The 24,298-nt window shown below is 36.0% G+C and overlaps 2 protein-coding genes across 4 annotated transcripts in view; both read right to left on the bottom strand.

Annotated features, from left to right (window-relative positions):
• GOLT1A (golgi transport 1A) overlaps positions 1-24,298 on the bottom strand; it is a 321,971-nt gene that overhangs the window by 96,702 nt on the left and 200,971 nt on the right. The gene's annotated exons all lie outside the window — the stretch shown is intronic.
• Positions 1,142-24,256, bottom strand: ZC3H11A (zinc finger CCCH-type containing 11A). Of its 3 annotated transcripts, none has more exons than XM_063297553.1 (18): positions 24,148-24,256; positions 19,183-19,233; positions 17,924-18,128; positions 16,250-16,369; positions 15,409-15,532; positions 13,564-13,755; positions 11,184-11,306; positions 10,949-11,029; positions 9,973-10,062; positions 9,457-9,519; positions 8,536-8,631; positions 7,890-7,955; positions 6,871-7,374; positions 4,950-5,023; positions 4,003-4,309; positions 2,959-3,131; positions 2,606-2,670; positions 1,142-1,839 (listed from the first exon to the last, which is right to left on the bottom strand). In XM_063297553.1, the coding sequence occupies exons 3-18, from the start codon at positions 17,975-17,977 to the stop codon at positions 1,578-1,580; spliced, it is 2,394 nt and encodes a 797-aa protein (XP_063153623.1). In that variant the 5' UTR covers positions 17,978-18,128; positions 19,183-19,233; positions 24,148-24,256; the 3' UTR covers positions 1,142-1,577. The 3 variants fall into 3 exon arrangements, with proteins under 3 accessions (XP_063153623.1, XP_063153624.1, XP_063153622.1); XM_063297554.1 differs by lacking the exon at positions 24,148-24,256 and adding an exon at positions 24,068-24,085; XM_063297552.1 differs by lacking the exon at positions 24,148-24,256 and having other exon boundaries at positions 19,183-20,477.

The following is a 24,298-nucleotide window of genomic DNA, read 5'->3' as shown; positions in this document are numbered from 1 at the left end:
ATGGATGTAAAAACTCAGGGTGGAATTCTCTTATGCAGAAGAGAGAAAAGGGAAGAAAACTGACCTCAAACAGAAAATTCTGCTTAAGCAAATTAGAACACCTGCAACAACATGGAAAAATCTTTCACAGTCTCAAATGCCTGTTACTTTCCATTTACAATCAGCTAGAAGTTCTATTGCCCTTCAGTTTGCTGAAGAATTATTTCCAACTTCTTGGGAGCAATTTGAAGACAAACAGTTCATTCAGGATAGCCATTTTAAAATATTTAAAAGTAAGTCTTTTTGTGCCTTTTTTTTTTCCTAGAGGCAATGCTTCAAACTGAATTGGCAAAGCACAGCTTTTTTTCCCCCTGCCTCTTAAGCTAAATATATTTACATTACAATCAAGCAACTGCCCTTCCACCCACCCTGGGGCTAGGAACATAAACGAAAACACATCCTGCACTATTTCTTAACCCTTAAATTGTAAGTGGCAGGACTAGGGTAATTAAACTAATTAGAAACAACAGCATTAAGGATGGGAAAAATAATTATAGAAAATATGAAGACAAGAATTGCAGGATACACAATATTCCCAAATCTTCATTTGGCCATAGCTGAGCCCATGTGAAAATCCACAATATACAACTCAGACAGATATGTGGTTGAAAAAGATGCCATGGACAGTTCATGAGTGGGCAACTAAAGAGCCAGAGGGTCTGGCAGAGATGTCTGCGTCTGTGGAAACCAGCTCCCCAACTGCTTAACCTGTCAGAGGGCAACATTCCCACGGTTGGCTAACATGACCCACACAGTGCCAGCAGAACAGGCCATCGTGTTCTCCACTTAGGAAAACAAAAAAGAAATTTTGAGTAAATTTTACACATCCTTTTAGGACAAGTTTTTAATTATCTCATAAATGAATAAATTAGAAAGGGGGTTTAACCCCCCCCCCCGAATTTCTATGTACTAGGTGAAAACAGTCAAAATGGCACAAGATGAGTGGGATGAGAAAATGTGCTGTTCCATCTTCTATATAAATGTTGCTTCACTTTCAACAGTATAAGGATGGAAGTTCCACCTGTAGTAGGTTTGGTCCAAGTTTACTTTCCCTTCCTCTGTATTATAAATGATTCTGCTATTCTTAGAATTTTTTAAAAAAAATTACATAACTCAAGAAGTGACTCAAAAATACAGAAATTACCCCAAAAAGCGAAAGGATGCTCTGAAACACCCAGATGTTATGAGCTTTGCCACACAGCTGAAAAACAGATATGACAATTCAATAAAAAATATGATGATGAAAAAGAGTTGCTGGAGCAAGTTAGCCCTCTGTAGAACTGAATAGTCTTCGATCTTCTGTAGCTGAAATGTTCATGGTTTCATTCTGAAAATATTTAAAGTGGGAAGGAGCAATAGTTGGGACATATCTCTGACCAGCAGGGTAATTCAAGGTAAACTAATGCAGCCAAGTTCTTCAAGCAGATTCAAGTGTGCTTTAAGACTTGTCATAACTCCTCTACTAGAAAGGGTAATCTTTGTTATCCAACAAAACATACAGCTTTTATTTTCTCTCAAAAAGAAGCTATCTGGCACAATCAACTGTCAATCATTTCAGAAAGTTCAAGCAAGAGCTCATCCTCATCTTTTCCGGGATCAAGATCAATTTCTGCTTCCAATTTGCCTCCTGAGATTTCCCAAATCAGCTTCTCAAAGTCATCTTCAACTGAGGATGGAGCCTTCCCAGTTCCTGCTGAGCTCAGTCTGCGAGTCTTCACTACCGCTGCACGGGAAGAACTTGGGCTTGCTATCTCTGCCTGCAACGTGGAGGCTACCTGGTTGTCCATGTACAGCTCAGAGCTTCATAAATAGGGGAAAAAACAAAACTATTATACATCTCCAAGTGGAAAACAGGCATCATGTGTAAACCTTTGCAGAACTTTCAGGTCTAATAAAATGTTGTGGGGCTGAACCATGGACATAAGTTAACTATAGGCAGAATGGAGGTAGGTAAAGTAGAAATTATGTTGTGGTAATACCTTGGCCATATAACAAGTCCAGGATGTTCAGGCTATCAGGAAAAAAGAGGGCCTATGTTTCACAGCATGTAGTAAGGGATTGGACTTATTCTGCATTGCCCCAGAACCAATGTGTTAAAACTACAAGGAGGTAGCTCAGGCTAGAAGTCAGGAAGAACTTTCTGGCATATGAGCTGTCAGCCAATGGAACAGGCTGTCACATGAGGTGGTGAGTTCTCCTTTGCTGGAGGTCTTCAAACAGAGGCTAGATGGTTGTCTGTCAGAAATACTCTACCAGATTCTGCACTGAAGAGATTTGGACTAGATGACTTCTAAGGTACCTTCTAACTCTATGATTCTACAAAAGTGCTGTTAGATACTGCAATATTGACAGTAAACAGTCCTATGGATATTTTCCCACTACATAGCCTTCTGCTTGCTTTTAAAAGTATATACTAATTTACATTGAGTAGTATATAATACAAACAAAAGATTAAATCGCTGTGGGGTACATCAGATATAATAAAAACAGCTGTTGCCCTGCTGTTCTATGAGAAAATTCCAATGATGTGCAATATGGCTATAAAGAAATAATAATAATTAATTACCTGTTATAATCCACTCTCTTAGGAATAATGGTTATACTGTCCTTTGAAAGATCAGGGGTGTTTCCCTAAGAAAAGAAAGGAAAAAGTAAACTCAGTTGTGAGGGTCACTATCACCTCAGTTATTTTATTCCTGGACTTCCATTCCATTGTACTTTTTAATGCAAAATAATTCATCTTCTGTTAATATAAATGGAGAACTCTCTGAAGATGTTTAGATCAAAAAGTGCTCTCTCCCACCTCATAAACTGTCACTTGTCTCACAAGACAGAAAAGCACATATAAAACACTCCAATGCTCTCAGTCATCACAGAATTTTAGTTGCACAACCTAACAGCATGAATCTGTTCGCTTACCAGAGCTGTGTTTTCAGAAGCGAACCCCTTCATTTCCATGCTTGCCGTAGGGCTCAGAGGTTTCACTGCAGCAACAACAGAAGGATGACTCTCTGATACTTTTCGCTTCAGTGCCTGCTTTGCGGGAGAAATGGGTTTCGCTCCAGATGGTTTCACATTCATCTTGGGTTTGACTGGAATACAAAAGCAATCCAGTGAGAATGGACTGGTAACCTCTCTGTTAACCTTGCGCAAGATGTTTGGAAAAACGCTTCTCCTTAGAAGAGATTTATTTTCATCAAAGCCAAATTTATAATGTATGGAAATACTTAAATTGCATTTCTAGAATAATGACAAAATACTATCTGTGCATTCTTCCCACACTTTGGTGCTCTGACCACACAAAAAGGAGTTCCAAAAACTGTGGTATCCTGGAGAGACAGAAATACCTCATCAGAGAGGCAGAGCTGCTCAATGGAGAGCAGCAACAGCTGAAAAATGAAGTCAGCTTTCTGCCTACTGAAAAGGGGGAACTTATGTAACTAACAATTTCTGAGAACTGAAGATTTTGCTCTGATCTGTTAATGCTCTAGATGCTTGAACACTTGTCTCAGCAGTATGGTCTTGTATATACTTGAGGCAAAGCTGAAGTGTGGGGCAAACTGATTATCATCCAAGACCTCATAAAGTTCTACTTCCCACAGGCATTAAAGTACGGCTACAGCCAATACTATTTTTGAAGCAATCAGAATACAGAGATTCATGAATAGCAGAAGAAAGTTCCAGATTCTTTACCAATTCCAGAATATGTACAATATTTTGCTTGTTTCCATGGATCTAACATGTGAGAAAATGTCTCCCAAGTCAAGTAATTGCTGACAACTACTAGGATTACTACTGATTTTTCCTCATGTCCAGGGCATAAGGAAATCTCTTTAAGAAAAGAGATTAAAATATGCAGCTTGCCATTATCTCATTAAGTTCATGAATACTCAAGTATAACTTGCAGATCAGAAATGTTTTCAAGTTTAAAAACAAGGAACTGTTCTGGAAAGAGAACTTTACCTTTAGGCCTTGGTTCTGCAGTCTGAAGTCTCAACTCTTCTGGCGTTACCTCCTGGGACCTTACCAACAATCTTTTTGGAAGTGGACGGGTTTTCCCTGTAGTCCCTAGAGTTTCTGAATTTGTAGTCAGTTCTGGGATCTTCCCTTCTGCTATTTCTTCCCTAGCAAGCAGCATAGTCATTTGCAGTTCCTGGGGGTTTTCCTCCTGTTGCTGCTGCTGCTTTAACCGTTGCTTCTCCTGCCTTATTTCTTCTAAGCTCTTCACATAGACTTTAGAATGTGAATTACTCACACCGTCATTCAAAGGCTGCAGAGATACAAAAAGCAAATGTCCAATAAGAAACAATGTAAGCCCTCTGAAAGGTGCACATGCTCTCTCATCACTCAACCCAAATCGAATCAAAACCTTTATTATGGCCTTTAGGCCAAAGAACATCACTCAACCCACATTTTTGGCGTTATGCAGATTCCATTCTTTTTTACTTAAGAGCACAATCTATGGCAACATTTTGCTTCTTGGTGGAAGCCTAAAGCCAGAAAAAATTGCAGTGCAACTGTAGTGGAGATCAGTTTGGCTATCACTTCCTACTTAACTAAAGTTCAGTATGCTGAAACAGACTTAACAGAATGCAATGGCAGGGAACAAAATTTCTTATTAAACACTTAAATATTTGATCTCCACTAACAGTACTTTTATGTTTTATAATGAGTGGTCTGTCTGGCAGCATGACCTGCCATCTGTAATATGCTGCACAACAACTTCTGGTTATTATCCATGATAATGGGATCTAAATGAGCTTAATAGAATGAGAATGGTGTTTGGTTTATATGTCAAATACTCCTAACTAAAATACTGGATGATCATTTCCAAAGATGCTAATTAAAAAGTGAGACAAGGAATGTGCATACTCACAAAAGCTCTCTTTTTACAGTACAATGAAGCTCACCTTTGCAACAATGTCTGCTGTAGAAGTTCTTGGAGAAGACCTCAATACCAGGGTTTTTTCCTCCTTTTCAGGGGCTGTTGAAACATCACAGTGATAATTCTGAAAAGAACTACATCGCCACCACCAGCTGTCTATTATCTTGTTTGGAAGACTACATTCCAAACTCAGAATGTAGGGCAGTGACAACCTCTGAGTGCTCAGGAGAAGCAGCTTAGCTCCCCACCCCTCTGGAAGGTTGCAAGAGAAAAGTCACAGATGCAGTGATATTACTAGAAGCAGCATGACCAGTGTTTTCAGCCAGCTTTTTGGCTTTTGAGGCTTTTCATGGGTGGGAATGGGAGACAGGGGCTTCTTGGAGGCAAATGGCTATTATTCCCACCATTAATCCTTAAAAAAGCCCTAAACTGAGCTGCTAAAACTGTACTGTTTTGCTATCAAACTCCCATCTTAGTGTCCTGGAGGTCTGCAAATGAGATTTGGGGGCAGAAGGGGCTGTACATGGCAGTTGGACTGCCCAGATCCCATGTACAGAACAAGCAATATCTTTTACTGTTTAACTACCTTTCCTGAATCCCATGTTTTTGAAGCCAAGAAGCATAGTATTACTTTGGAAGTTTTCTACCCACCCTATGTAGAATGGTGAAAGTTTGTGAACTCTTTAGAACTATTCATAAACCTACAGTACTATGTTCTACAAGATGATCTGAACTTTAGCTAAGTCCTATTAACAGATAAGATTCTAGATAGACAATAAACATACCAAACAGCATACTGTGTCATAATTGAACACACTGAATCAGTATTCACTGTCTTTATTGGAAAAACTATCTGAACCATTAGGTGTCACCTTTTAGCAGAAATTATTTTAACCTGTTGATCAATCTCACACTGTTGGCTTGGAGGTATTTTGAACCACTCTTGTCTACAGAACTGCCTCAACTTGATATTTTGGGGCTGCCTTGTCTGGAACTGCTCACTTCACTCACGTCATGACATTTCAATTGGTAAAAGTTCTGACTTTGATTTGGCCATTTTGAAGTGTGAATTTTTTTTCTGTTTCAACACTGTTGTAAATTTACTTGTGTGTTTAGGATCACAATTGTTTAAGCTGCAGTAGATGGACAAGTATCCTGATATTCTCCTGTTGAATTTGTTGATATAATTCACAGTAGACTATTCTGGGTGTTGTTTGTTTAATCAGAATCTCTATCTGTTTACAGGACTTAGATGATGCACAGATAATACTGCAAGTCACACTATTTCAGAATTATCTATATATTATCTATAATTCTGAAGAGATCAGAAACTTTCATGACTTTATGGAAGTAAATTTTTATTTCAGAATTTAAGTCATATAATAAAATGAATTTTTGCAGCTAATAATTTTGAAATGTGACAGTTTCTCAGGAATGTATTTTTTCTAATATGTTAAACAATCAAGAGCATGATTTTAAAAAAACCTAGTCACCAGTCTGTTGTGATTAGTAAATGAATATCATAATGATTTGCCAATATGCTAAGTATTTCATTATTTACTATATCTTTACTTCCAGCAGAACTACTGTAGATTATTCTAGAAACATTTGGTTTGCTGTTAAAAAAAATAAGCAAGGAATTTCAAAATGAAATGGAAGGGGTTGGGACTTGGAATTCTCTTGTTAAATCCATTTTGCTTCCCAATTCTGAAATACAGAGAGAGATCTAAGAAAACAGGAAGAGCTAGTTTCCTCCATCTTTATTTTTGGCATTATTAATACCCCTAGGATGTAATATATAAACTTCTGGCATTGCCCTACTTCATGATCCAGGCCAAGAACCAAGAGCATCTATCTGTCCTGTTATATAATAGTTGGCTTCGAAGTGAAACTGAGTAGAATACATTCTGAATGCATAAAAGATATTAGCAAGGAAAGTATGATACCTGTCAGTTTTGTAACATACAACGTTCTCCTCCCAGTTATAGTTCGTTCAGATTTTATCTGTGTCTTTGATGTGCTGTCCAAACCTTGCTGCATGCGGAGAGCTTTCTCCTGCTTGATTTCCTCCAGAGTTTTGATGCGCACTTCCCCAAAGTCCTTGGCTTTGCCAGAAGGCTCTTCCAATTTTCTTCTTCTAGATACAGCTGTACCCAGAAACCCTTCTTTCTGAGGTTCACACTCATGCTTTGGTTTGGCAAGGCCCTCTTTCTCAGTTTTTATCCGCTCCTCTTCCATTTGCCTCTGTTTTTTCTCAGCCAAGACTTCAGAAAAGGTTTTGATCCGGACTGTAGGAGAAGATTTTGCCACTGGATTAGAATCGTTTGTCATACAAGCCATTTCAACTTTGGGTTTGGGATGCATTTCTCCCTTTTTTTGGCTAGCTTTCTCCAAGAGAATTTCTTCAAGTGTTTTCACATAGATTTCACCAGTTGGTTTGGCAGCGTACTCTGTATCACCAAAACAAATAATTAAAAAATGTATGAGACAAGGCTACATTTTTAATTTCATCACAATCTCTCACTTTTTGCCCACTAAAAAGCTGTGCTCCCCAACGGTCATAATGAGACCCAAAACAGAAAAAAATCTGTTGCTATTCTTTAAGCTTCTCTCTAAATGGACTGTACTGTACAAATATAAATAATCTTTTTCAATCTTTGCCAGATTTTCATATACTGACATAGAGGCACAAAATCAAAAAGTGGAAGGTATGAAATATATGATAAAAATAGATGCCGAACAAGATTCTTCATCCCAGCAAGCATAGGACTTCTAAAATTTAAAAAAGGGAGTTAAAAATTACAATGTTGGTTGACTATTTTTTAGAAGCTCCATGTTACAGTTCAGTATTCACTCAGCTAGGCATAAAATTCAATCCAATAAAGATGTTTTCTGAACAAACATGCACAGGATTCAGCTAAGCAGAAACTCACTGCAGGAAATGTTGAAAAGAGACTTTAAGTACCTGTTTCCATATTACTCTGCTCAGATGGTAATCCTAGTCTTTCTTTAAGAGACCTGGGAACTTGAACTGAAAAAAAAAAAGTGATAAAGACAGCTATAGTCATTCTTATTAAGAAAAAAAAATTTTTTTTTTGAAAATCAAGAAACATGACTTCTTGCAATTTACACACACCATTATAAGTAAACCACAGTGCATTACTTATTATCCCATAATATATTAAAGCCTCAAGTATGCATACTATTACACAAATTATTATATGTAACTTTTGGAGTTCTTTTAGAGAAAACGTGATTATTTTCTGGTAGAATAGGGAAACATATTTTCTCCATAAAATTAAAACGTAATATTCTCCATAAAGGTCAATGAGACCTTCTCATTATGTAAGGTTTATTTATTCCAAGAATAAATAGCAGCCTTATGAAGATTTTGAACAGTTATTTGGTCACTGTAAGAAAAGCTAGAAGGAGAGCAGGACATGTGACGGTTATTATTTCTAAGCTCCCCCCCTTATATGTATATAAAAAAAAGCATTAATATAAACAAATACTAAGAATGCCACCCTTTTTACAGCTGTATATTATCTGAATAAGAATATCATCTGCACCTGAAATAAGTGAAGTATATTTGATTAATGGAACAGCCATACCTCTCTTTGGTGTTTTTTCTGTATTTTCAAGGGAATCCATTTTTTTCCCCAGTCTTTCGGCAAGGCTACGCTTTAATGGAAGTCCAGTCTCAGCGACTTAGGGTGAAAACAGAATGAGTTTTTCATTTTTTGGTGTTTTGCTTTTTTTAAAAAAACCTCCTAAATATTTATACTACTTATGTATTATACATATGCCTCTACTTTTAGTTGAAACTATAGCTTTTATTTACTCAGATGATACCATAAGCTTTTTCAGTGGGCATTTGTCTAGAATGGCAGTGCACTCTTATGTAAAAATAATTTCATATTGTAAATAAATAGATTTGGATGTTTCTAATATGTCAAAATATAATAAAAATCCATTGTGCTCCTAATTTTATTATTATAATGATAGAGGTCATTAAACAAGTGCTAGAAATGAAGGGAATACATTATTTGAACTTATATTTATGCAGCTATAAAGAGAAACATGGTTGTGATATATAACAGACAATGGTGTGGGGAATACAGATAGTCCTTGCATAATGACCACAATTGGGACTGGAATTTTGGTTGCTAAGTGAAGTGATCATAAAGTGAGTTTGACCTGATTTTACGAGCTTTTTGCAGTGATCGTTAAGCAAATCATGCAGGTCCCCTTTGATTTTGCTTGCCAGAAGCTGGCTGGCAAGATTGAAAATGGCAATCATGTAACCAGGGATGCTGTGATGGTCATAAATGTGAACTGGTTGCCAAGCACTCAAATTGTGATCACATGACCATCGGGGATGCTGCAATGGCCGTAAGTGTGACGACCAGTCGCAAGTCATTTTTTTCCAGCACCATTGTTAAGTCCGAACCATTATTAAACGAATGGTTGTTAAATGAAGATTATCTGTAGACATTTCAGTACTATTTTTTTTCCCTCATGTGATTACTCACCCGTGGGAGACTTTCTTCTCCCCAGTCTCTCTGCAAGAGTCAATCGAATCCTAGGCTCCTCGCCTAAGACAGCAAAATGCAAGAAACATTTAACTTTTGCTTTCCTACCACAGACATAAACACCTATTGCCCCCTTCAGTTACATGGAGTATTAATTGAGATAGGCCTTATCCATTCATGGCAATGCTAAAATGTATATTAAACAATGAAGTTAGAAGGATATTAAATACAGAAGATAACCAATAGTTACAGTTATTTACTCCACAGGAGTAATTCATAAGAAAAAACGTTAATTATGACATAATAGTTTTGCACTTGCATATTTCTGTTAAATGATCCTTTTAGCTAATGAGTTTCAGACCTGCAGCTTGTTGCAAACTATAAATGCTGCCAAATACAGTTCCATCATGTTTGGAGGATTCATAAGTATTAACTCCAATTGACAGAGAGGAAAAGAACTACAGTTATTCCACAGCCAGAAGAGTGTCTGAACTAAAATCAGAGAGAGTCAGATACCTTGCCTTGTAGACAAAGTTACAGTTCTGACCACAGTTCGTGTATTTTCTTTCTCTGGGCCTGGTTGAGCAGTCACTTCAGAAGGAATGTCTAAAAATAACAAAAACAAAGCTATGTTAACTTTCACTACAGCCACTATTTATGATTTGTAGCTTAGGCTTACATGCTTTATAAGAAAGCAGCCCAACTGAACTCAATGAGATTTAATTAGAATAACTAACTTAGAATTACAATTACCCTTCAATACTGCATATAGTGTGAAAAATAAGATACCAGATGAGCTTGCAGCTGAAATGGAACTTCATCTTTTTAGTCACTATACAGCACAACCTACAACTCATTACAGCTGAAGGAAAACATCACACAACAGCCACATTCTATATTTCTAACAACCAAGTAATTAGCTTGCAATGCTCCTCACATCCATTTCCAAGTAGTAGTTCAACTGATACCTATTTATTGTGCAAGAAGCCAGGAACTGACACTTAGGTAATTTTGACATAAGGAAGAATTATTTACACAAACAAAATGAAGCTGCCCAAAATAGTGGTTACTGCACAAAATTACTCCAAGTATTAGAAACGCACATTCAGGTCTACATGTTGGATCTGGTTGAATGAATATATTTAATTAGTTTACTGCTCTATGAAATTATTGACTGAAGTACTTATGAAACAAAATGAAGCCAGGTCACATAACTCACTTGACCCATTTAATCTGGACAGCCCTCTAGTTTAAATTTGTTATGATAACCATTCTTCAGCTATGGTGCATACTTTTTTCATCTTATACAATTTCTATTTTAAGATATTAGTTTTATCAGACTGTATAGGAGCAATACTTTAAAACAAAATTAAGTAAACCTTCACAATGGACTTCTTCTCAACAATGCAGCAGCACACTCTCCAAGAAGTCACAACAACTGGAATTCTCAAAGATATTACAGGACAGTATGAAGGACAGAAAATCAATATACCATTTTGCTGTTTTGACTTTTCTTTCATTTTCTTTGATTTTATTTCTTCAAGAGTTTTGATTCCAAAATTCAAACTTTTATCTGAAAAAAATGTAGATATCTGACTGAAAAACGTATATATAATTCCAGAGATAAAAAATCACAGTATTTCTTGACAAAAGGTTGTAAGATCTTCAAATTTAAAACAATTGATGAAATTAATCTAATCTTAACATTACACACTTTCTGTTCTTACCTTTATCTTGATTTGCACTAGTCACTGATTTTCGAGTAGAAATTACCCGCAGTCCATTTGGTCCTTCTGTAGAGGGTTCTTGAGTAGGCATTTTAGATTCATCACCTTCTTCAGATAATTGATCTGAAAGGAACAGTAATGTTAGTTTAATCCTAATGCTGTTTATTCATAAGTAAGTGAGCATTACTTAAAGCAGTGGGATGTCCTTCCAAATGTGCCCAGGATTGCTACTTATTTACTACCGTAATTTATGATCAGAAATTATATATAGCTCTAATATTAAAATAAATGTTTCATGTCTACTTTCCATATTCTTTGTAAGTTAGGATGACTATTGGACTATATCCTGGGGTTCCATACTAAATCATGAGAATCTATAACTATTAATTATGTGATTTCAGACTGCATTTAAGAATCCAAAATAATTTGTAAATGATTAACTGTACAAGAATACATCTAAACCTTCTTTAGAAAAACGGCAGACTAAGCTATAAAAGTAGGCAATCAATGTCAAAAATAACTTTATATTTAAAAAAACAAGTCTGATACTGAATTTAATTTAATCTGGAATCATTAATAGACTTTAATTTTGCACATGGTGTTACACCACATTCAAAGGTTGGGTTTCTTCTTTAAAGAAGAAAACTTTATAATAGATTTTGTTATAAGGACCAGCTTTTTCAGTCTACATGGAAATGCCTATTGTTTATTCTGACTGATGATTCTTATATTGGCTGCCTTTGCTAATTATTGATTATTGATTTGATTTTGACAATGGTTTTAAAGTGATAATTTGATATAATTGATGTAAGATCACCTTTATATGCAATACTAATCTAATGAAATTTTGAAAATCCTTATTCCATTTTATACAGCTTATAAATCTTTTTTTCTATTAAAAAAAGAAAGAAAACAGCTAAATAAGATTCAGTATTCTATGGAGAAAGTCACCAGCCTGAATCCAGATATTTTAACTGATTGTTACTAATCAAAGCAAATATTTGTAGCTCAGGGTTGAACTGTGGAGTCCTTGGTGCTCTCTGAGCCTTGTTGTTTTCTTGCTGATATTTCATTGCCAGACTAGGCAACATCTGCAGTGCAAAGAAGGAGTGGACCTTGCTTTCAGTTTATATACCATGGTTTGCCAGCTTGTGTTGGTGGAGGTGCTTTTCTCTCCTTGGGAGTTCTTTGATTGGGCTGTTGTTTGCTGCTTGGTTGATTGACTGAGTTAATAGTTCCTTGATTAGGGTATATTGCGCTGTTTGATTGTTCATCTGGTGTTAATCCTAGTGTTAATCTTTGCATATCTGGGTGTTGCTTGCTGGCGAGGAGATGTTCTGGTCTTTCTATTGTCTCTTTTGAATGGTATGTAAATGTTGTTTACTTCTCTATGTCTGTTGATGGCTGCTTTGTCTGAGTGCCAAAGCCAAATACAAAAACGCCAGAGAATTCCTGGAAGCTTGGCACTCAGACAAAGCAGCCATCAACAGACATATAGAAGTAAACAACATTTACATAGAAGTAAACAACATTTACATACTATTAACTCAGTCAATCAACCAAGCAGCAAACAACAGCCCAATCAAGGAACTCCCAGGGAGAGAACAACACCCCCACCAGCACAAGCTGGACAAATTATGGTATATAAACAGAGAGCAAGGCCCACTCCCTTTTTGCACTGATTATTACTATTTGTAACAGTAATAGATTCCAGTTTTCATAGGAAAATACAGACCAAGTGGCTAAGGCTAACTTTTAAGGTCACACACAAACACATCTCACTTCTTAAGACAGATTGCATCCTAGGTTTGGAAAAAGAATCTTATCCTATTGCCCAGTGAGCAAAGAGAGAAGTATCTAATTCTCTGCAAGGAACTCTCATCAGTAACAGTTTAGAACTGTTTTTCTAATCCCTAAGCTGTTAAAAAAAAAGTATTGCTGCCTTTTGAACAGAAACAAAGACAATGATATAAGGCAATAACTGAGATGTCATTTGCAAAGTGGTCTACGTCTCACCCAGGCACATCTTTTATCCTCCTGAACTTTGAAAATATGGTTTAGTTATAGAAGTGACTGGACACACATAATGACATGGAAGACAAACATAAAACAAAAACAACAGCTTGTCCAAAGGAAGCCTCACCTGAAGCAACCATTAAAATCATTTGGGAATTTCTAGCTATCACTTCTGGGTTTCCTCTTTGTAAAACTGAGGTGAAACCTTCCTTACATTAAAGGTCTGATCTGATGAGCTTGGAAAAAAATGGTCCAAGCAGCTAAGAAAACAGTTATCATCATCTGCTTCTTCATTTCATTTGCTATACTCATTCCCATTTTATTTTAAAATTATGTTAGGTTGAAGGAATAATATTTAGCTCACCATCATCATCTTCATCATCATCTGCAGCATTAATAACAACAGGTGGATGTGTGGGACTGGGAACATTTTCAGAATTTTCCACCTTCATTACTCCACGCAACTGAGGTGATGGGTTGGACTGAACAGAAAGCTTGCTTTGCTGTGTAGTCTTCATCTCCTCTTCTGGAGACTCAGGGACATTTGGAAGAACAGCTAAAACAAGGACACAACATCAAATAAGCCAATTAGCTTGGTTATGCTCAGAATGAATTCATTAAAAACTATGAGACTTAATTTAGTAATAACTGACATAAATTCCATGATTTCAACAAGCTTACTCAAAGAGTATCAATGCTTGAATTCAGTCCATTACTTATAATATTTAGAACATACACGTGCAATATTAAGTATCTTATTTAAGAGGTTATGTGTCATAAAACAAGAAGAGATAGAATAAAGAAGACATGCGTGCTGAAAGAATGGGGATTTAATACCGAAGTGAGCTTGTAGTACAAAAGAAGTACATTAAAGGTGGCTGTTTGTTTCATTCATTCATTCTTTCAATTTATATAGCTGCCCATTTCAAACCAGTGACTCTGGGTAGCTAACTGTCATAAAAGATTGTTATGATTGTTACAGAGAATGAGGATCAAACCACAAAATGAATGTATGGAGGAAAAATGAATGGGTCAAGAACAAAGTTAAGACCAAGAAAGTTATTGTTGATTGAGTTAAATGAGATTCTGAAAAAGAGAAAGAAGAGATAAAGAACAAGATGCAAAGTATACATGTTTGTATGGACATGATGGTTTGCAAGAACAGAAAGGTATGAAGAAATATAGTAAATGGTGCTGGTGTAAACTAGATTTAATTACATTTCCTTTTCTTCTCTACCCACTCTTATTTCTTTTGCTTACTGCTTCTTATTCTTTTACTGCACTTTGCAAAAAGGTGTTTACTCCCAAAGAGAATGGCATGATAGTTTTCTTTGTGTATATGCATGTGTTACTGTGATGTTATGTGAGTCAAATGGGAAACTTTTAACACAAATAGTTCAACTGATGCAGCTATTATGCAACAAAAGCCTGGATTATAAACAACTTATTATGTGGAACTGGTAACTGTTATAAATTGGGGCCATCTGGTGGGGAGTTGCAGTCCTAAAAACTCTAAATGAGTCCAGAATAGTTTTTGTTATTATATTTACAGAAGATTACTGCAGATGCTGACTACAATCAGGAAATCAGAAGACGTTTAATCCTTGGGAGAAGAGCAATGACAAATCTCGATAAAATAGTCAGGAGCAGAGACATCACACTGACAACAAAGGTCCACATTGTTAAAGCAATGGTATTCCCAGTAGTAACATATGGCTGCGAGAGCTGGACCATGAGGAAAGCTGAGCGAAGGAAGATAGATGCTTTGGAACTGTGGTGTTGTAGGAAAATTCTGAGAGTGCCTTGGACTGCAAGAAGATCAAACCAGTCCATACTCCAGGAAATAAAGCCAGACTGCTCACTTGAGGGAATGATATTAAAGGCAAAACTGAAATACTTTGGCCACAGAATGAGAAGACAGGACACCCTGGAGAAGATGCTGATGCTGGGGGAAGTGGACGGCAAAAGGAAGAGGGGCCGACCAAGGGCAAGATGGATGGATGATATTCTAGACGTGACGGACTCGTCCCTGGGGGAGCTGGGGGTGTTGACGACTGACAGGAAGCTCTGGCGTGGGCTGGTCCATGAAGTCACGAAGAGTCGGAAGCAACTGAACGAATAAACAACAAAATGCACACCTGACAATAGAATGCAAGTTAGTACTCAGGTTAAATTATCACTATTTTCCAAGGATGAAAATTTAACTTACTTTTGCTTGGAGGTAAGAAAAGACCATCTACAAAACGTCCTTTGTTGTGGTGGAAAGCACAGTTCAATTTCTGACAGCCCATTGGCTGATTCTCCCAATAGCATGGTATTTCACTGCGTTTTTTCTGAAGACAAACCACAGGCTATTAATTATAGCTGAAAGAGCCTGCAAGTCCACAGCATTAGGTAGCAGCACAGTATATTCAGATGACAGAAAAAAACCCAAATTAACTAATTAATATGTTTTACCACTAAGCATCACTAGCTGCTACTGGCAAGCATCGCAGCTAGCAAATAGCCATCTATAGTTTTTTTAAGCTTTCCGTGTCTTCTGCAGGGTACTTCGGAGTGTTATTAGCCTGGGAGTAGTTCATAAACCAGAAGTAGGCAATCTTTTTGCAGCCACTATGTGTGCATGTGTGTATATGTGCATTTCACCAAGCACATGAAAGTGGAGAGGGCTCAGAAACAATGGGAAAATAGGCAGAATGGTTTACAGGCCTTTGCATCTGAAAGTAATTATTATACAATAATTACTGTAGCAGAGTAAATCTGAAATTAAAGAGATTATAGCCTCTTCCAATGTAGGCTGTTAAAATTGCTAATGAAAGACACATGTCTAAATTAAAATGTACCTAGAAAGATGCTTTGAAGCTCTGATCCATGGTGACTTGCAATATTATTTATACTAGTGGTCTGTGAACAATCTCCTACAAAACTCAAAACAAGACCATAACTAAAACACTACAATCTAGTTAATCTCAATAATGTATGCTTTCCTCCTACATGCACAGCTTGTCAGATTAAAGGTACTGCTTTATTATGCTGTTATGAGCACTCACATCAATCTCCATGTGTCTAAAGCGGCAGATACTCCTGAAGCATCGACCTTCCTGCCAGAGCACACACACAGTTTCATTTCCAAGGGCAGCTTCACAGTGACGGAAAGGGCAGTTATCCCCCTATGAAAAATGACGGAGAGTGAATGATTAAAATCTATGGGTGAAATCCAATACATGCAAGTAGTCCTACACACATAGCATCTTCATCTCATCCCATTTCCCTGCAGGTTCCCACAAAATCTGCTTTAAAAGTGCCCCCAAGTCTTTAGTGCAGATTTTGAAAGTATTTGAGAAAAGAGAGTAAGCTGACCAGGACAAAAAGAAAAAAAACTATTTTGTAAACATTTACTTTTATTTAAATTGTGATTCAGAATGATTTATTAAAAATAAACATAGCTTTTGATTATGTATTCTACTTGTTAATATAAAGTGAGAGGTACCTTAACAGATCTGGTATACAATTTTTTCTCCAAAAATGCTGGGACAAAGGTAAATGAGTATGGAAATTGAGGTCATGGAACAATACAATTTAATAACCACTGATAGTTGTTTTAGCCTAAAAATTAATTACATGGGAGCTATTCCAGCTTTTAATGATTTAACAAATACAAATCTGCTTGCTTAGTATTAATATAATTTTATTTGATGATTAGATTAATCTGAAAAAAATCTGAGTAAATTGTTTATATATGTACTCTATGTACATACAAAAATGAAAAATCTCTGAGTACAAAAATCTCTATTTAGGTTATATAAATCAAGAAGAAAGCAAGTGTATTACAAATTACGATTACAGGATTTTCCTGACTAGCAAATGAATTGTAATTTAAACAATCAAGTTAAATCAAATCAAAGTTATCCCAATTGAGGACTAACTGGCTTCCACCTTAAAAATTACAAAATGACTAAATCAACCAATCGAATATACACATGGGTAGATTTAAGAAAAAGATTCTTTGTAGCATAAAACTAGCCATGATGATAAGCTGCAGGGATGGGAACAATGTCACATCAGAAGAGTGATGATAATCCAGGCAGATAAATTCCAAAATGTGAAAAACAACTTCAGTCTTCAATACTGTAATGAATAGCAACCATTCATTCATTTTCATGGGAGAATGGTACACTGGACTTACTATGAAGGTCCCTTTTATATATGAAAGCATGAGATGTGAAAGCGGGTATCTCCCTTTCACTGGCTCCAGAAACAGGCTTAGAGTCTTCTGATGCCCCTTCCCCAGTTTTGGAACGACAAACCAAAAAAAGAACTCAATGAAAGAACACCTGAGAAACTTGTTATATATCCATACTTTGGATATAGGAATATATAAAAAGTTTAGAAAGTAACATAATTCTTATGTGAGTAGAAAGAAAAACAGCAAAAAAGCTAATCATTATTGTATAAGCTCTTTACTGGTACTAGGTGAATAACTGAACCAAAAAATATAATAAATGAGATATATATCAATTATATATTTGCCCAATACAATCAAACTCTGATTTATTTTTGCATTTCCTATATGCAAGTACACTACATATTTTCCATAACTATATCAAAAAATTCACTAAAAATAACAAGAAGGGAGGGTTGTTAAACTGAATATAGTGCAGTTATTGAGTCACAGATGAAAAAACATGAACATGGTTAGAAGACTCAGTTACTACAAAAAATACCTTGGTACAAGTAGAGTAGAAATAGAAGTAACAATCATCTCCTTGGTTAGACATATTCAAATGAATCTTCCTTCAAGCTTAAGGTATAGAAGCAAATAGCCAAATACAATTTTGTTATTTTTCAGTGATGGCTAATCACAGCAATGTTTAAAATGGCACAATCTTCTATAGGCTGGATTTAGCAATATCTTCTTTGGAATATAATCTTGGGAAAAACAAATGGAGAGAATAAAAGGTTTAACTACTACTGAAAAAGTTACGATAGTAATAACAACTTTTATAACATCTGATAGAAACATCCCACTTCCATACAAGTTTAACTCCTAATACTACTTATTATTTTAAAAAGGAATTGTTATTGCATGCATTTGTACCTGCGCATGAATTTAGAGCTGACCTTGGGGAAGGTATGAAGGAGCCATTAAGGGGAGGCTTGGAGAAAAGATTATACAGTCCAGAGATTGAAGGAAACAAAAGAAACTCAAAATAATCCCATCTTAATTTTGTTTAGTGTAAAATGGGACACAGATAAATTTGGACAGACTTTCAAGATACTCTGTAACAATAAAGTAGAATTCCTGGAACCCTTGTGGTTCTTGACTTGGCCTATCTTGAAGGGCTGACAGTAAATACCCTACTTTACAGACTCTAGATGACACAATGTGGTAATATCCAGATGCAAGGTTCTAGCTATCACCTATAAAACCTGTCATGGCATAAGGCTAGGTTGTTTTGGGATGACATATCTCCAACTGTGTCTGCTTGTTCCACGAGGTCCAGCAGAATGGGCATTCTCCAGGTCCCTTCCATCAAGCAGTGTCATCTAAGACCTCTTCTTGCAGCACCTGCCCTATGGAACAGCATACCCTCTGAGATTTGGATGGCTTCAACCTTGCTGGCCATATATAAGGCATAAGGACCTGGGTCTTTACCAAACAGTAGGCTTCAGTGAATGATGAATGCAATTAGTGTGATGATTGTTTATTTGGGATTTGCTTCATGTGTGCAATGTTTTTTAAATTGTTTTTAATATTATTGTGGCTATTTGATTGAATGTTGGCCACTCAGAGTCTTATGTCAATTTGGTGGCCATATAAATCTATATAATCCCCGTGAGGGGGAGATGGGCGGTGAATGAATGAATGAATGGATAAATAAAATAAATAAAAAATAACTAAGTAAAATATTTTAAAATGCTATGCTTAGGCAAGATGTTATTAAAAAATACAGACTGAATTCAAGAATACAGGCTGAAATACCTTGGTATGATCAGCAGATACTATCTTCAAAGACTTCCAGTTATTTTTCTCCTGTAGGTCGAATCAACACTCAATCCATGAAATAATAACGGGATAGAAAGACTTTTCTTCCTCACATTGCCAAGGAAACAAATCTCATCCTCATTCAAAATTCAGATAAAGGGTGAATTACAACTACTGGAGAAAGTAAGTCCATTTGAATAGCCAGGAAAGCTGGAAACAGTGGTTAATTGCCTCTTCAAAATAAACAGTTCATTTAAAGAGGAACTTGTGTTTCAAACCAGCTGCAAAGAAGATCCATCTTCCACAGCCAGGCAATTTTACTTTTTTTTTTTTTTTTTTAATTAAAACACAATGTTTCAATTTCTGGTCTTCAAGATCTCTTCACCTATTGAAAAAAAGAAAAAAATCTTCCCCGGTCTTTATTAACTGTGTAGTAAAAATGTAGTTAGGTATAAGGTCAGATATAAGGTCAGATATGTATATACACATAAAGTTGCATATTATGTGTTTATACATATAAAAATGCATATGCAAGGACAATAATAAGCTACATTGCAAATAAAATTTGCAGAAATCAAAACAGATTAATTTTCCATATAATTAAATTTTTAGATGAATAGTTTACCATACAGTACAAATATAAATAGGTATATTCATACTGCACATAGTCAGACATTACATATATAATGTGTAAGGGTGCCTTATAAGAACTATTTTTAGATCAATTGGATTAATTTTTTGTATAGTATTACTTGCACTTGCAAAAGCAATATATTTGGCAACATAACATCAAGAAAAATAAATGTTTTACTTCCAGGCTATTCAAGGTTTTTTTGTGTTTTTTTTTAAAAACAACTCTAAATTTTATTCTCTCATTGGCAGTGCAAAATTTCTCTGCAAAAAAAGATGTTGCTGCTTGTCAATGATAAGATTGAAAGGATGTCACTAGTCTAACATCCTAACAATGTCTCTTCAGTCACACAGCAAATAAAGTGTGTGTTAATCAGAACAGAATTTATTCTTTTCAAATATCATTTTGCATATATAATTTTTAATGAATGAAGAACAATTAAGTAGGAAACTTTTACTCCACACAAAATAATATGCTTTTGGACATTTACAATATGTTATTTCCCCAACTCTAAAAAGAGTAGAGGGACTTTTTTTTAAATTTAGTTGTCCATGTTGAATTTCAACAATTGGAATTTAAGAAATCTGTTATCTATAATTTGTTTTTCTTATTTGCATCTCTTTTTTTCTTTTTAGGCATAAGCTTGCACAAAATACTAGTGCTCCAGATGCAAAAATCTGAATGAAGGAAAAAGGTTTCTGTCAAATACATATCATTATTTTCCATAATCGTTCTACTTTAAACAAAATATATATATTTAAAAAATAATGGATTAATGAATTACCTTAAAAATAGTAGAAAGGGGTTTTTGAAAAGTTGCCCTTCAGTTGTACAGAGTTTAGTACATTTGCCATAACAAGCAAAACTAATATAACTTTGTCAGGAGCTTTTCATTTTCATATACACTGGATAATTTTGGGAACAGTATTATGGGACCCATACATTTAGTTCATTGAACTACATACCCCTAGAATTTTGCATACTGTCTGTTGTAGTTTAAGAACATACCACACTTCCAACTTTGATAACAGATAACTGCTATCCTGTGGATGACGCCTGAACTATTGAACTGCTCCACTGCTACATTAAAAACCTTATTTTAAAGAATGTGAAAAAGATGATTCTTCCATCTTTTAATGCAAAAATAAAGAAGTAATTTGTATATATATGAGAGCAGAAAAGCCAATTACAGTACTTAAATGGCATTTTTATAAAGCTGAGTAATTTTGAATTCAGTTGGTACAAAAGCCTGAAGAGGGCCAGCTACTATCACTAGCTAATCTTTTGGAGGGGGAGTGCTATTTCCAGCAATATAAAGTGAATCATCTAAAGACAGAAGCTCTCAGATTCTAATTTTTCTGCTCACTTCAACTTGCTCCACTTGACTGTGAAACATTGACAGTTAGAATGTCCAGATGACAGAGGGTTTTTTTTATGTCTACAAGATGCTTTGAAGCTATAAAGCAGTTGATTCTAATGATGAAAGAATGTACAGGGAATATTTTCATCTACATTTTAAACTGTCCAAAACATCCAAAATTAGAGCCATCATTCTGCTAAATAACCTGCCATTTCGCAGCACTGATTTACATAACTGCCAAAGCTCTAAGTAAAATTTAATCAAAACTGTGAACATATGATCTGATCTTGTTTCTTGAGTCAAGAGATTTGTTGTCCTGAAAGTACAACTTGTTGTACTTTCAAACTTGTTGTTGTACTCTCAATTTGTTGTTGAAAGTAACAAGAAGGCAGTTAAACTCATGACTACTTGGGACAATGGCATCCAATTTCTCAGCTATCCCTACCAATATATAGGACAGTGTTTATCAACTAAAGTTGCCTAAAACTATTTCTTTAATGCTTTGATAATTGTTGCAAGTAATTAACTCTTTTCTCAATTACAACAACGTGATTTGTCAAGGGACAGCAAATCTCCTTATCAGCCTTCTGATTGGGGAAGAAAAGATTTGATTACAATAATGTTTGCATCTATCCAAACACTATCTCAAGATAGTATTTATAACATCCATATTTGTACTTTGAGACTGTAACTCTATATGCACCTGGGAGTAAATTCCTCTCAACTCAACTGAAGTTAGTTCTGAACAGATATTCATGGGTTTGCACAAAAGGAGCCTACAGAAGTTATTTTTTGAAGCAAGAATCTAGGAAGCCAAGAAATAATGCTTAAATTTACAAGACAAAAGTGGCATGTTTGTTATGAAAGCCTTTCTGCATGTTCTGGAAGTGATGGACTTATCAGCAATATCCAACCATCTCAAATGGCTGAACAATATTCACAATATACAAGTACAGCACTAGTCCCTTCTAAATTGCTTTTCTATTCTGCTCTCAGAGACAGCATTTAAAAAATAGGCATGTTCCTGCACTAGGCTATCAGACAACACAGAGACTAGAAGGTAAACACAGAATAAAGTAAATTTATTTTTTTCTTTGCCTGAAATTTACCCTAGGGGTTTTTCCATACTATTACTACCAATACAGATTTCAAGTAAAGCCAACTCTGGCTCACAGAAGTGCTTGACATTACACATTAGCTAGCTTTCAAAATTCTACATAATCTGCCTTATTTCTCACAGCACACTGCCCTTCTAGAATGCAATTCCTGCTGATGATGTGTTCTATATGCTAGGAAAACAGGCAAAATAGGTTAGCCATCATCTTCAGGACTACCCATTTTGCTTCTGTTTTGTCACAACTGTTTTGCTTAGAGATAGAGGCTGTCTACTCATAGCCAGCATTTTCTTCTTACGTACACTGTAGCTAATGTCACAGTGCACTTGCTCAGTCAAGAATGGAAATCTTCACCCAAGAAACAAGCAATTCCAGCAGTATGGTTGTACCATATTATATTACTTGTTATATAAAAGCTCTTTCAGCTATGGCCCAAACGATGACCCTGTATCTATAATTGATACAAAGTATCTGTAATATAAGTCCCAGTTTAGTGTATTTAGGCATGGCTTTCTTTTATAACACTTCCACACTCTAGTTTGCTGCACTTACACTGCTACAAAAGGCAATGACAAAATACTTCCACATAGTTGCCAAGAAAACCACATGGATATGTTCCTGTAGCTACCAGGAGTCAAACTCACCTTGAGGAAGACAGCCCAGATAAAGTGCACCACCCTCTCCCTCTCTGTACATGTGTGTGTGTGTGTGTGTGTGTGTTACCTTTTTTTTTAATACAGGAAATAAATTTGTTGATCTATGGCAAATACAAGTAAACCATCACTCTTATTCCTCAAGCATTACTTCCCATTAGATTAGCAAGCTGTTTGTGTCTCTTTGTGCCAAGCTGCATTCTGCACTTTTTAATCCACTATAATAGCTGTATCCTAGAAAAAAGGATTCTTTAAACTAGCAGGTATTAATACTGACTCCATATCCAATATGTGAAGAATATAGGACGTTTATCAAAATTAATATAAAATGTATGTATAATTTACTATAACTTTAATAGCTTTTTTTCTCATTGCACCATTATACTTTTTAAGATGCAGAGGCTCCTGGGGAAAGTACCATAATTTAACTTATATTTAGTTTTTATTTAAATTTTTCTAGAGATAAAGTATCTTCCTGCAATCAAAGGGCACCCTTACATTTACTAAAATGGTATTTTGTGTTTAGCCTAAAAGAATGACAAAAAAAAAGTTTCAGAATTTAATGCTGAAGTCTAAATTAATTATCCTATAATATTAACCTTCATATCCTAGCAAATCTCCAATATCACTGTCAAATATAATGAACACTGTTCTTTTCTATTTTAAAAATGTGTTTGTCAAACAAACAAGCACTGGCTTTAAATAATCAGGTGAGGAATTTTTAAATTCAAAAAGACATAATGCCTGCTATGTTTTCCCCCCTCCAAACCCTTAAGGACGCGAGGAGTGGGGAGAAAATAATTATTTAACCAAATCTTGAAGAGGGAGGTGGCCTAGAAAGAGAGTGGTAATGCAGATACCACTTACCTAAAAGGTAAAAAAAGATATTTTTTTTCCTCAGGCTGGCGAGTTGGGGGTGGGTGGGAGATTACAAAGGAATTAAATAATACAGCAAATCACCTTTTGCAGAAATTGGGAATTGGGCGTTAAAGGGCAAGCTAAGGCGAGAACGTAAAGAGCGGGCCTCAGGAAAAGCTGGAACAGGGAAATAAACACAGGCCGATTCCCAGACTCCGGGGCCTAGAGGAAGCCGTCCCTGACGAAAAGGAATTCAATAAATTACACGCAAGGAAGCCGCTGTCTGTACATCGGAGACACAGGGAGGGGACCCAGGCCTTTGTCACCCATGCGCAGAGACTTTACCGAACCCCGAGAATGTGACGACGACGACAACACCAAACCCTCGGTCTCCGCAGCACCACGCTTCGACTTCTTCTCTGCGGGCCGAAGACTAAGCTCTAGTCGTCGGCGTCAATGCCACCACTGCCCTCCTCTAAGATGGCACCCTTCACTA

This window comes from Candoia aspera, chromosome 3 (assembly GCF_035149785.1).
Source record: "Candoia aspera isolate rCanAsp1 chromosome 3, rCanAsp1.hap2, whole genome shotgun sequence".
Classification (NCBI taxonomy): domain Eukaryota; kingdom Metazoa; phylum Chordata; class Lepidosauria; order Squamata; family Boidae; genus Candoia; species Candoia aspera.
The sequence above is the reverse complement of the archived record's forward strand: the minus strand, read 5'-3'. Positions and strand labels throughout refer to the sequence as shown.